This window comes from Fringilla coelebs, assembly GCF_963513975.1.
Source record: "Fringilla coelebs genome assembly, chromosome: 5".
NCBI classification, from domain to species: Eukaryota; Metazoa; Chordata; class Aves; order Passeriformes; family Fringillidae; genus Fringilla; species Fringilla coelebs.
The window spans coordinates 21,399,575-21,414,014 of record NC_140033.1 but is presented as its reverse complement, the minus strand read 5'-3'; the positions used below and the strand labels follow the sequence as shown (position 1 = coordinate 21,414,014).

Sequence of the window (14,440 nt, the reverse complement as noted above, 5' to 3'; positions counted from 1 at the left end):
AAAGAAGAAATACTGATTGGCAGGGAATATCACCAAGATTAGACACATTAAGTCTGGAATCTACAAACAAAAAATAGAGTCCTTTCCAGAAGTTACAGTAAGCTCTTTAACATATATAGAGGCAGGTATCAAGAGGGAGGTAAGACTTGCATCAGTTATATTCAGTGTTAATTTCAAAGCATGAATGTATGAAATTTTCCTTCTGCTCAATACAGCTGCATTATTTATTTAATTAGTATTAAAATACAAGCTATCTATAAAAAATTCAGTTCCTCAGCCTGTGTCTACACTTCAGCCTGCTGCCCAGTGTAAATATGAGCCGGCTTGCCTGCCAAGAACAGAATGTCTGCTTCAGCCAAGAGTGGGGATATAAGCTCTGCTGGTAAGGATAGGCACTTTGCAGTCTCCAGCCTGGCTTCCTTATAACAACTTTGGATCTTACTGTATCACACTGATGCTGGCAGTGTTGACATACCTTCCCCATTTTAACAACTCTGCGGACAGCAAGAAGCCACCAGCAAAACACAGAGTGGCTCTCAAAAGCAGCTTCAGGGCTGTGGGCTGCTGGTGAATGGCAGTCTCTGAGAGCAGCATGGTTCTGAACCAGCACACAGAGCCCCTGTGATTAATATTCATGCTACACATCCCAGAACAAATAGGAGATGCCAGTCTGATTCAAAGCTCTCTGAAATTGATGGAAACCTCTCCATTGACTGCCATGGGCTCTAGGTCAAGCCTCAAGTGTGTTTATACCTTTTAAAATAGAAGGAATTCACTCTCCACATGTTTCAGTCCCTCACATTTATTGTCAGCAAACCTCTGGCACAAAAAATGCCTTTCTCTGCAATGAAGCTTCTCACTGAAGCCAGTAGGAGCTATATATACAGAGATGGAGGAAATAAACTCAATGTAAAACCAATAGCATACTGGAAAGAATCTTGATTTTGAAATCACACCAGACAAAATTCAGTGATAAAGTGAGTGTTTCTTTGTAAGAAGTATAAAATAACTCAAGATTTTGTATACCTGCAGGTTAAGAAGAAAATTTTCAATGAGGCACATTGAACCTTCATAATATAACATTAAAAAACCCACTCCTATAAATCTAATACCATTATAATCATCTTCCTTGAACACTTTAATTATATCCTCCAAGTGTAAGTACTCAAATGTTAATTAAATATGGCCACCTAAATTATGATATGCAAAGATTTTTTTTTACTTATTAAAGGAATTTAATACTACTCATAGGTGTCTTTGTTAAATGTAGATTGACAATCAAGTTAAAGAATAAAACCTCATTTATTTTTATGCTACTTTATAAATTCTCTGAAGCCCAAGTCCTCTCAAAATAGTGTACAGTAATTTGATTAAAACTACCTTCAAATACTTTCCACCACGTCTTTTACATGAAAACACCTTGCAAAGCCCACAATGTCTATATAAACATTTTACAGTGATTATCAAAAAAATACTACAGAATTAAATAAATTGATATGGATCCTCCTCCTCAACCAATGAAATCCTAGCACCATACAATATCTCATGATGTAAAACTGAGTGCTGGCTCTCCTCTCTCTCTCTCTTTCTTTCCTTTTAATAACCAAAAAAATTATTTTCCAAAGCATGACTGTTAATACAGATTGGTTTCAAAAGTAGTTTTTAACAGTGATTTTTTTTTTTCCTGCATTTTGCTTCAGCAAGAAAAATATGAAGTAAAAAAAAAAAAAAGAGGAAAAAGATGCAGGAAATAAAGTCCTAAGGTCAATTAACAGTGAGTCCCCACGGAAGCAAAAGTCGACATTTCGCGACGAATGGTACTGAAAGGAGAGAGCTCCAGCTCTGTGGTGTACTCGTTGTCATTGTCATCACTCGTCACCGTGGAAGACTTCTGGATGCATTCATCACAGCAGCAACAGCAACACTCCATAAAGGCCCGGCTGAAAGGTTTACAGAGGCAGAACAGGAGAACTGGGGTAACGCAGGACTTAAAGAACAAAAGGAACTGACTAATGAGATGGAGGAGGTCCATAGTCTGTCGAGAGACCCCCGTGGACATGTAGGCAGTCACAATGTTGCAAATGTTTTCAGGAATGATGCAAAATCCATATAAAATGGTCAAAGCCACCACCGTGCAGTTCATCTGACTTTCCAGCTGAATCTGACGCTTGTTCCCCCTCGTGCAGGCTTTTTCCGCCCTCCTGATTTTCCTCGCCGTCACCAGGGAGCAGGTGATAGTGAACAGGGTAGGCAGACAGAAATAGCAGCCGAAGTACCACCAGAGCCGCGCCCCATCGTAGGTGAGAGCCAGCACGTAGATGGTGTCGGGCAGGGCCGTGGAGATCTTCACCACGCAGCGCTGCCCCGGCGGGCTGCCGCTGTACTCGGGCTCCTCGGTGGCCAGCTGGCGCAGCACCACCTCGGGCAGGGCCAGCAGCAGCGCGCCCACCCAGATGACGGCCAGCTTGGCCGTGGTGGAGGCGCAGTTCTCGATCATCTCGTAGTACATCTGCACGTTGGTGGCGGCTCGGAAGCGGTCGATGCACAGGGCGCACAGCGTGAACGTGGTGACGCCCAGAGAGGCCACCTGGGAAGGAGGAAAGGCAGCGCAGGTTAAGGCAGGTGCTGTCTGGGGGAGGGTGAAAAGAAAATGTGGGGGAGAAAAGGGAAAAGAAAATGAAAAAAAAAAGGGAGGGAGGGGGGAGGAAGAGGAGCAGCTGACCACTGTGGTGCTGAGCACCATCAAAAGAAGCATCACAGACAGCACGTGGCTTCCAGTGCTTGCTGAGCTACCATCCAGCATGCATTCCAAAAAGAGTACACGCTTCTATTTTTCTGCCTACAAATTCTTATTCCAGCTTGGTGTCAACCTCTCCTGGAGGTCCAAGCAAGCATCTGTGCAACACTGAGTGGAAAAAAAACATATATAGGAATTGACTAAAATATAAAAATGAAACTGTTTCCTCTCCCCACTTCTTTCTAAGAGGTGTTTTCCAGAAAGATTTGCTCCACCAGAGGGGTTGGAATTTTAAGTCAAAATGGGAGAGATAGGAAAGTCTTCCTTCAGCAGAAGTTATGACCACCTAACAAGCTCACTATGCATGCAGGGGATCAAAACATGAAACCTTCCATATCTGCACAACTTAGAAATCCTGGGGATGAGGCATCTACTGAATTGAATAGGATCCAACAACTATGTTTGTGGACTTAGGCTTTTAAGCAAAATTTTGATGGGATGTAGGCACATAAAGTCATCCCCCGCCACAAGTTCAAAGAAACTGTATTTGAAATCCTCAGACTTCCAGAGCCTGTGCAAAACTAATCTTCACTACAGTGGTTAGGTTCTATATAACCAAGAGTCAATATTTCATTTAGAAAAAAAATCAAGGAAAACCCAGGCCTAATTTCATAGGAAACATTCTGTGGGAGAGTGTACTGTAGACCAGGAGAAACGGAAGAATTTTCTTTCTTTAAATGATTTAAAGATGGATTGGAGAGAGCTGTCAATTATATACTGGGAGGAACAAGTACAGACCAATGCTTATGTTCTCTGGCTTTAATAATCATTATTCTATGCATGAACAGAAATCTTGTGCTGTCATGAAACATCATTTCCTATCATTTTATCCTGTTTATAATTTAATTTCCTAAAATAAATTTGCAAGAAGACTATATACATTTTGGCCTAATTGTATTAGCAATAAATTCAACTTCAGTTCAAATTTAAAGCAGAACTCCCATTAACTTCAATTGGGGAAAGACTAAGTGCCCTGTTGAATTTTAATTCACTTATTTTCTTGCGTTTGCATACACGTGTTATGCTGAAAAATTGTTGATGTGTTGTGAAGGAAAAACAAAAGTAAAATAATATTGCTAATAAATTGAAAGAATGCTTACTTTTATAATGAATGAAACAAATCTCTGCAATTAACAGGGAAATATAAAGTAATATTAGGCAGTTCACTATAATTTTGCTTATCAAAATTTGATGTGCAATACTATATTTAAATTTCATATAGGCAGACTTTGAGAAACACTTTCTGATTTCCACCACAAAATTGAAATAATACAGTTTATGCATCTGTGAAAAAAGTTCTTTAAAGATAGATAGCACGATTATGCACAATTATATAAATGTATCATTAATTTTGGCCTTCAATTTTTAGCAGCCATATCAGATTGCTAAAATTGACTATCACTGAAAAATATAAGGCACTTGAAATTACAACTGCAAGATGTTGGCTCGGTTGGAGAATTCTTTGAAGCAGCTTCCTAAAAGATGGAATAAGTAAGATGCAATCTCTTAGTAATTAACTTGCAGAAATATTTAATAATGACAAGGCACTACTGTAAGCCATTTTTAATAGGCAAGCATTGATTTGAAAGTTTAATTGTCTGACAAGATTCAAAGAAAGCTTGGTAAATACAGCAAAAAAATAAAAAACATTTAAGGAAAATATTTACAGGGAAATCTTAATGAACAGTGATAAACTTCGCTAAAGAAATATGATTATCCTGTATCACAGCTCAAGGTCAGATTTTTTAATTCAAGATTAGCAACTTTGTTTCCAAAATATTTAAATGTGTGTGCAGTCTTCAAATCTCTCAGTGACAGCAAAACCTTTAGCCTTAACATGCAACCTGAATAACAAAAGGGTCAGGACTCGGCTTGCTACAGTTATAGGAGACAGGGAAATAACAAAGATCTGGAAATGACTAGGGATTGGAATAAAAATCAGCAAAACAGAAGCAAACCTGAGTCTCTGTACATGAAGATGTTTCCTTTCAGCTCTGGTAGGAGCCTCCCCCCACGCCAAGGCAGCCACTTGCACTGCTTCAGCGTTTCATTGCAAACAGACTGTTACACAGCAGCACAGACATTAAACTCTGCAGCTGTTAGGGCTGGCCTAATGAGAGAAGACACATCTGCCACGAAGAAACATAACCTACGGGGCTCCTGTCACATTAACTGACCAACAACTTGGAGGCTTCAAACAGGGAAATAGAGCAAGAGGAAACAACTAGGAACACTGGAAGGCGGCTTTGAAAACCCTCCCATGGATTTGCTGATGAAACAAGCTAAACAAAGCCAGTGTGTCCCTGGAACAAGCAACAGTCTCCTATTTGCTGTAGATTAGCAGAGTTAGTGATGCCATGGAAAAGCTTGCAAAAACCAAACAAATACACTCAAGCAGATGATCATGGATTCACTCCAGCTGACTTGCTTAAACGCAGTAGAGCAATTCAAGGATTGGATTACTTACTCCACACAGCAGACTATGAGTAATAGCCAGCAAAATCAATGGCTGCTGCTCAGAGCCCATGGGTGAGAACTGGGACATGCATTCTGCATGTTCACACAATTCCAGGCTAGGTGTGTTCCTTCATACCAGTCATACTAATAATTAGAGTTAAGCTGAGAGTGTGAAAAAATTCAGAGAAGTTTTCTTTTCAGGGATTATATTGCCTTGAAGCAACTACAGAATTAAAATCATTAATTTGAGGGGGAGAAGGTAAAGCACAAATTAACAAATTGCAAAGTGGTGCAAGGCTGCACGGAGTTTAATGGTGCTCTTCTTGTAACAGCTGAGTGTCTGATATGCTGTTCCAATCTTAATTCCACCAACCTGGCAGGAAATGAGGCAAGGTAAGGGCCACTCAGGCTCAGTAGTTTTTGATCATCACTAAGTTGTCTGGATTATTTCCACTAAAGATTATTGTCCACTAAAGATTCTCCTGCAGCCCCTAGACATTCAGGATGACAAAATTTTACAACTTTCTCTTACTACATGAAATCAGAAAAGTTCCCAAATCTCCAACTGAATGACCATCAATCTGCTCTGAGCAAGTGGTGAAGGAACCCCTGCTTTGAGGAGATACCTACAGCATTTGGGCAGAGAACTGCTGTTGAAGGGATTGCCAGCTACAGCACACACAGACAGAAGAAGACATTATTGCTTCAGAAGAGTCTCTTTAAACACTGTTGCTCTTTAAAAAGCCTTGACAGTGTTCGTGGGCACTGTGATGCTCCTTCAGATGCTGCATAAACCTTTGGTCATTAGCTCACCAGCTGTTAGTCAGCAGTGTCAAAACTGATTTGGGGAACTGAGGCCACAGAGAACAATAGCAAACTCATGAAATGCTCAGCATAATTGCTGTTCTCCTGTCCACTCTTCCAATATACTGGTTCCCCTTTCACAAACTTTAACAATTACCAAAATGTTCCCAGGCCTTTCCTGGCCTGCCCTACTTCTTCTCTTGGCTGTGGTCCCACAGCTCTTGGCCCTGGCTTCCAGGAGCAGAGGCTCTGGCTAACCAGCAGAGCAGTGGAGGTATATTACAGTGAGTTATGGCTGTGGGAATAAGACTCAATTTTGTCCCACTAATTTCTAGTCAAAAGTAATGAAAACCAGAAGCAAAATCAGAAAAGGTGACTTGGGTGAAAAGTCAAACAAAGACCAAATTCTGTAAGTGAGTATAAAAGAGAAGTTGGGTCATTCCACACAGTAAGACAAAGAACAAGAAGTGATATTGCTGCTACCTACAAAGAGGTGTATCATGAGATACAAAAGTTACTCAAGCCAAAAGACAGTGAATGTAACAGAAAGGAAATCAAGCATCTCAGAGCAACTCCAGGCTGGAAATGGCAGTGACCGCTCTGATGGAGAAGTGACGGAAACAATGTAGACTAAGCTTATATTGAACAAGTTAAAATAAAGGTGTTATAAGAAGTAGACCCTTCTACCAGCTGAAGCTGAAGTTTCTAAGACAGAATATATTTTATGTTGATAGCAAAGAATTTCTTAAAACTACATGGCACTCTTCCTTTGTTACAAGATGGGTATACAAAACATTTTCCCATAACAATGGGAAAGCTGAACTACAGAAGAGGTTGGTGACCACTATCCAGGCCACCTCTGAGCTATCAGTGACACCCTGTAGACTCTGTATATCCATTCCTGTTATACCATATAAATTAGTTTTTATTCTTCAAGCCATTATACTTTATCATTTTCTGATGGCTGTTCCACATCCACATTAAACTTCATAGCTTTTGAACATGTTAATGCAACATACCAGGGGGACTCCTGTAGATTTGTCAGTTTTCCCTAAGATCAATAAATAAATTCAGCACAGACTGCAATACTTTTTTTTTTTTGTGCTACTTCACACTTACAGCACAGACTCCCGTAATGAGAACAGACTACTGCAAAATAAAAGATCAACTCATTGCAAACAATAATGTAATATTTATGCAGATTTATGTTCTTTTAGTAAAAAAGTCCCATTCCATTCCCAAAAAAACCTCCAAAAAAACCCCAAAACAAAACCAAGAAAAACAGCCATTATTAAAAAAGAAAAAGATATCTGTATTTCTCACAAGAAGGGCTATTAAACATGATTGGCTTTATGCATTAAAATAGGGAAGAGTCTCACAGTGAAAACACTTCTGTGGTGTGGCAAGAATAATTCAGTGGCCAAGAAGATCTGGGGCCAGTGTACAGCTCTGACATCAGCAATTACCTTATGCATTCCAAGTAAAAATCTACATCACCTGTCTGAAAGATGAGATGACAATTCTGAAATCTACCATCAGGAGAGGATCCTACACACATGGAATAACAGGTACAACAATGCTGTTTCCTTTGAAGAACTATCAACATTCACACCAAGGAGTCACAAAGCGCACATTCTTTATGTGATATTTTTTAATATCACATACAGCACGCATGCTTTATGTGATTACTCTTAATATCCTATACTTCTGTATAACACAAGATGTACTGCTTAGAATCAGAATCCACTTCCACACACCACCCTTGAGTTCTGCTGGAAGCAAAAGCCAACAGACTATCAGGGCACTGGAAATACTCACTAGTACACCACATGCTTATCCAGGGGCTTGGAAATATTACAAAACACACAAGGATTTAATTTTTGTTCATTTTCCTGTTTGCAATCTACCACACTACCAAATAGGTACATTCATTTTTTTTTTTCTTTTTTCTGTATCAGTCTCCACTGAGGATCAAGTTCTTATCACACTCCTCAAGGGACTCCTGCACTAGTTCTTACTAGCAGCAATATGGAACTACAGATAGGAATCTACCTCTGCAGGAAAAATCCTGTCATATGGAGAAATACATACTAGCATTCAGAGCAGAGTCAATAGGGCTGGGATCACAGATGCTGCCTTTTCCTCTTCACACATATGTAACTTAAATATTATTGACCCAATTTTAAACCTACTCTGACACAAATTCATTTCCATGCTGAAATGCCACAGGCAAAGTTTAGCCAAAAGCAAAAACTTACAGGATCCTAAGGACAGTATTTGCAGAGGAAAGACTGACAGAACAACCAACATGGCAGCTATCATCATAGTGCCATTAATACCTAAAGGGCAGAGATATATGAACACTTCAGTTTTAAATAACTATTGTGTGATAAGCACTGAAGATATTCTGCTCAGTTAAAGATACATCAAGCCATTGCCCTAGAAAACTCTCATGATGAAGCCTTGAAACTGCAAACATCTCTCAGTGTCTTTGTCTGTGACCCAGAGGACTCACTGGAGGTTCAGGAGCACAGCTCTGACTGGAGTCAAAGAAGAGACATAAAGAAAATGCCGCACATCAAAAACACAGAAAAGATGGATAATACACAGCTTTTATAAACTCCCATTAAAAATGTATCTGCTTCCCTAAAGTAAAACTTAAAATAGGGATCTCTTCTCCCAGCTTTGGAACAGGCAGAGAGCAGCAGCTTTCTCTGTGCTTCTTGCTTACCTCTGTCAAGTAAAGAGAAATGGGAAAAAGCCTCACCTCAAATTGCCCTGGAGGATCAGCTCCAGGGAAAGAGAGTAATTCGTATTTCAGTCCAAATCAATCCTTATGCTTTCCACTAAGAACACTAATTGTGATAGCTTTCCTGAGCTGGAACTTGCCCACAAGAAACAGGAGTGATGCCACAAATTCATTGCCAAAAGCACATGCAGAGTTTGGGCATCAGATTTCAAAGGCTTTTACTGTCAGCCTGCTCCAGAATCACGCCAGTCTTGTATGCATGATGTGGTCCAGATGAGGACTCCACAAACTTTGTCCTGTTCTTTGTGAGGTGTCTGGGAAAGGCAGAGGGCCTCATGTTCACTAGCACTGAATCGGGGCTGGGTACCATACACTGGCCTCAGCAACTTCTTGCTCTGTGCTGGGCTGCACAGGATGGTAAATCAGCCTCTGCAAACCCTCATGCTGGACCATTCTTTAATTCTGAACTCTCACTTGGCCATAAGTAGCTTGATTCAATCTGTTGACATAGAATGCAACCCCCTCAAACAAAGCTTCTCATGTAACCTCCAAGAGCAAAATGCACACAACTCAAGCTACGTTCCTCCTTAAGCCTGAAAGAAGGGTTCCAGTCCTACCTGACAGAATCCATTTGTCATCTTCTGTTAGTTGTTCTGGGCCTTAAACAACTTATTTAATCTCTCCATTACTGGCTTTTAGCATTAAATAAAATAAAGAAAAAAAAACCTCATAACTTCACATGACTAACAGTTGTAAAATATTTGAAAGCACAGTGACAGTACAGATTTTGGCTACATTTATATTTCTTTCTATTAAGGCCTAGAATAAATCTGTAAGTAGGGAAACTGGAACTATATTCAAAAGCTCAAAAGACTGAGTGCTTTGAACAAAACCAAAAGGATTCCACATCAGCAGAAATTGGCCAAATTCAATGTCTTTCTATTGTCATTTACCTCATGTCTCCTGATTCTGAGCAATACTGACAAAAGTATATGAAAGACAAAACAAGCAGTGTGCAAGTAAACACTTCAGACATGCATGCCAAAACCTAGACTTCTGAACCATGCAGAAAAGTGGCAGAGTATTAAGAGGGCAAAGGAGAAGCACATCTCCACACTTGTTTACAGGCAGAGTAGCTGCATCAGTCATTCAAATTCCCTTCTCAACTCCTTTTCAGTACACTCAAAACTAGTAGTTGCAAGTGGCCATACTGTGATACAATATATAGCTGAAAGCACTACTTAATGTACTTGTCATAGAAGATCTTTATTAAGTATTGGAAAACTGCCCTTTAAATTAAATTTGTGAAGACATTCCACTGGTGGAAGCTCAGTCTTTACCTATACAAATGTGCAGGAAGAGATCATAAAGCATTTTTCCCAGACCGTGTGTGCATATGTGTTATCACTAGCAGCAGATGCTTTGTTGGAATTCTACACAATATCTATGAAACAGCACAAATAAAAACCAATTGGCCACAAGAGGCTGAACTAAGAAAACCCAAGGTATTTTCCTGGGATCACTTGAAACCTTCAAACAACATAAAGCATGCTTGAATTATGTTAAAATGCTGTGATCACTGCATCACTTGCTGTGGATAATCAGCCATCCCCTGTTCTCTAGCTCTGAGAGTAAAAGCTGGTGTGACAGAAGACTCAGGCCAATAAGGGGGGTTTTGATGCTTGAGATATTTCTGGATCTACAAACCCAGGTGAGACACATAGATGTCTCTCTAAACAGCATATGCAAAAAACCCCCAAAAATAAAGAGATGAAAAGATGAAAAGAGACACTTAAAGGAACTAAATACTGTGCAAACTTATAGAGGAGGTTAAAAAGTGTCCATCTTCAGGAAGATGATTCTATTTGTATTCCACAAAGGTCTGGAAACTTCTCCTGAAGATAGCTGTCAAAGCTTTCCTCTCAAGGAGACAAGAAGACTTCACCCTTCCCCTCTGTGTGAGAAGAAGCTGGGCCTGCCCAGGTGAGTGACAAAGGAAAAGAGAGTGTTGTTCAGCTGTCAGATGAATGTACTGCTGTAAACCATCCTTGACAGAGCAAGGAGCAGCAACTGCTCATGGGATGGGTTTCATGACATGCTACACATCTGCATTGCTCCTGGTGGTGTCAGTGTCACTGTGTAATGACTCTGAGGTTAGATCAGCACTTGGAAAGCAGTGAACCTTTGCTCTAGCTGCCTTCTCTGCCTCAGCAGGGTCAAATCCTGATCTATAGGACAGTGTCCTTCGTTCCAGGCTCCAGGTGAACTGTGGAGAGTCATGATGCACTAGTGTTAAGTACCTGCCCCTCATTGCCACAGTTTACAGAGAGGGAAATCCAGCCTTTTACTTACTCCTCTCAAGGTGATGAGATACTTTACATGCATGAGTATCATATTTAATGACCACTGAACAAAAAATATGCAATTCTGGGAGCAACACAGAACCCTAAGGCTAGACCTCTTTATTTTTGTAACTAAGAAGTAAAGTTCTTAAGAACTTAACTTTAGAACTAAGTTATTATACTTCCTCAAGGACAAGGAAAATGCTTTACTTTTAGACCAGTGATAATTAAGCCTAACACAGACACTGGTTCACCTGACTGGACTGGTGCCAGTTCTTGAATAAGACCAACTCTAGACAGCCACAGAACTTTAAAGTGAAAAAATAAGGTAACATTAAATTATAATGGCATATAGCAGCAGCTGAATATATTTCAGGATTACAGTTTTGAATTTCAGCAACTACATTTCAGCTAAACTCCTTTTAGTTTGAAAAACTCTTTAGTGCCCAAAGCTGCAAAGCATAAGCAACTAATTTTGAGGAACAGTGTGGCCACACACATCATCTAAACTACTGATCTGTTTCAACTTTGCATGTGGATACACCAAAAAAGGGTTAGGAAGCACAAAATGTCACATGAAAGTCCTTGAAACACAAACTCTAGTATCTATTTTAAATGAAATGGTTACTTTTAAAACACTGCTGCTTACCTACTGGCTACTTACTTTTCCAGGTTAACACAGCTGCCCCAGAATCCGTTTCAGGAATTTTAAAGGATTCAAGCACTATCAGTTTCTCAATAAGTACATATTTACTGCATCATGTCTTCTTAAATGCTAATCACTTAAGCGTCCCCTGAGTTTTTCAAATGCAGGTGGTATAGTACTGGCCTAGAATCCAACTAAGCATAACACAGCTCCAGCCTTTGTCCAGTACCACCAGTAATAAACTAAACAAATGAAAGAAGCAGCGGCAATTTTATGGCTACACAGGTCACACGTCTTTCATAACACTTTAAAATACCATAGTATCATTTGACAGTTAATTCTGTGTTCCTGTGTGTTAATGTGCTGCTGAAACTGACACTCTCTATATTAATAACAAGTTGGGCATTTGAGGTTTTTGGGGAGGGGGATAGGGAGTTGCTTTTTTGTTTGTTTGCAGGTTTTTTTCTAATAGCTTGTTCTTAGGACAAGAGAACCACCAGTTGTTTCCTCTGCTCTCAGTTACAGAATAATGTTGGACATAAGGTTTTGGGAATACAGGAGAGCCAGCCAGAACTCCAGGCTACCATCGTAGCAGCAAGCCTCAGTGTTCAGTTCCAGTAAATAAATAAAGCGGACAACCTGAGCACTGCCGGCAGGACTGTGGCCAGCTGTCTGAGAGCTTCTTTGACAGAGCCGCTGAACAGCTGCCAAGAAGCTGCAGTTTAAACGGAGCTGGTATCTTAAAAAAAAACAAAAACAAAACAACAAAAAACACAACAACAAAAACAAACAAACAAACAAAACCAGAAAAAACCCAGCAGCTAAATAAACGTGAGATTTGAAGGCTGAAATATAAGAGCCCAGACATTCCATTGATGGGATGATCCCATTTTTACAATCACCTCCTTACAAGCGATCCCCTCAAGCCCTTCATCCGCTTTCCTGACTCATCTTCACTTTACTGAAATAAACAAAGCAGAAAACTTGAAATCTAATTCTGATAGGATCACTTGGTTTGCAGGGTCACAGGGAAGAAGGAAAGTTTGGCAGAAGTCGTGCGAGTGGCAGGAAGCGCCGGACGCATCAGCGGGAGCCACAGAAATCCCGGTGCCGCTGGACCCGGTGCGGGGCCCGGCTCCGTCGCAAGAGCACTCAGGAAACCCGAACCAAAGCGCACCGGGCCGGCCCCGGGCCGGCACCAATGACAGCGAGCAGCGCCGGCCCCGCACACGGCTCAGGCCCGCGGCGGGGAGAGGAGCTCGGGGTCCGCGTATCCCCAACTCCCACGGGCGTTACCTCAATGTACGGGACGATTTTGCAAGAGAAGTCTTCTAGAAGCCACTTCTTGGTGAGTTCCTGGAAGATAACCAGCGGCAGGCAGAAGAAGACGATGAGGAAGTCCCAGAAGGCCAGGTTGGCCAGCAGGGAGTTGGAGATGCTCCGCATGTAGTAGTTGTGGCAGACGATGCACATCACTGCCATGTTGCCCATGATGCCGATGCCGAAGATCACCACGGAGAGGCACATGACGGCGTAGGCGCCGTACGACTCCTCGGTCAGCGGGTAGAAGGGGTTGCGGAGCCGGGCGCGGCGCCCCGTGGCGTTCCCGCGGCCCCCGGCGCTGCCCTCGCCGCCGGCCGAGCCGTTCAGGGGCAGCCAGCGGGGGCCGCCCGCCCCGCCCCTCCCCGCCGCCGCGCCGGCTCCGGGCTCGCTGCTCCGCGCCCGCCGTCGCCCGGTGCCCGGGGCCCCGCGTGGCGCGCAGCTGCCGCCCGGCCCCGCCGCTCCGCCGGGTGCGGCGTCGGCCCCGCCGGGGAGGGCTCCGCGCCCCGGGAGCGTCGCGGCCGCCCGCCGGCCCGGGGCGAGGGGCGGCGGGACCGGCGGCGAGCGGGCGCGCTGCGGGGGTGCCGGCGGCCCAGAGGCTGCGACGGGGTCCGGGGCCAGGGCGCAGGCAGCCCACGCACCCAGCACCTGGCAGAGCAGGGCGAGCGGAGCGCGGAGGGGCCGCATGGCCGGGAGGCGGCGGGGCTCACCCGCTCTCCTTCAGACCCGGCGGCCGCCTCGCTCGGCGGGGCTGGGAGCGGGAGTCATGCCCACCCGGTCCCCGGGGATAGCCTGCACGACCGGGGCCGGGTCAGGACCAGCCACGACGCCGCTGCCGCCGGGGTCCGCAGCGGGCAGCGGCCGGCGCTGGGGCGCGACGAGCGGAGCGGCGAGGAGCCTCTTGTCGCCGACGCCCGGGGCAGACCCGGAAAGTTGTGTCGCCGTCTCCGACGCGCCGAGTTAATGTAGCAAGTGCAGCGCCGGGAGAACCCCCCCTCGGCGCTCCGCCCTTTCCCGGGACCGCTGCCTCCTCGCCAGCAGCCGCACCGGGCTCCTGCTGCCCATTTGCGTCCTCTCGCCGCCGCGGGCACCCAGTGGCTGTACGGGTCAGGAAAGATCCCTTTAGGAAGACACCTCCCCTCGCCGAGCCGTCGCGAACGCTAACTCCCCATCTCCAGCACCTCGGAGAATACAGGTTGTTGCGCTCAGCTTAAGGCGCTTCAGAGCTTTGCAAAACTCTTGCCGGGATCGATTCTTGCACGCGCAAGCACTCGCACGCGGGCAGGGGACGGCGAGCACGGCCAGGGCGCCAAAGATGCTGCCGG

The 14,440-nt window shown here is 43.6% G+C and overlaps 1 protein-coding gene across 1 annotated transcript; it reads right to left on the bottom strand.

The window, feature by feature from the left end:
- Nucleotides 1-1,768: 1,768 nt before the first annotated feature.
- On the bottom strand, nt 1,769-13,802 carry GPR37 (G protein-coupled receptor 37; the record flags this gene model as incomplete). Its single annotated transcript, XM_084205885.1, has 2 exons — nt 1,769-2,587; nt 13,092-13,802. The coding sequence occupies 2 exons, from the start codon at nt 13,800-13,802 to the stop codon at nt 1,769-1,771; spliced, it is 1,530 nt and encodes a 509-aa protein (XP_084062011.1).
- Nucleotides 13,803-14,440: the final 638 nt, after the last annotated feature.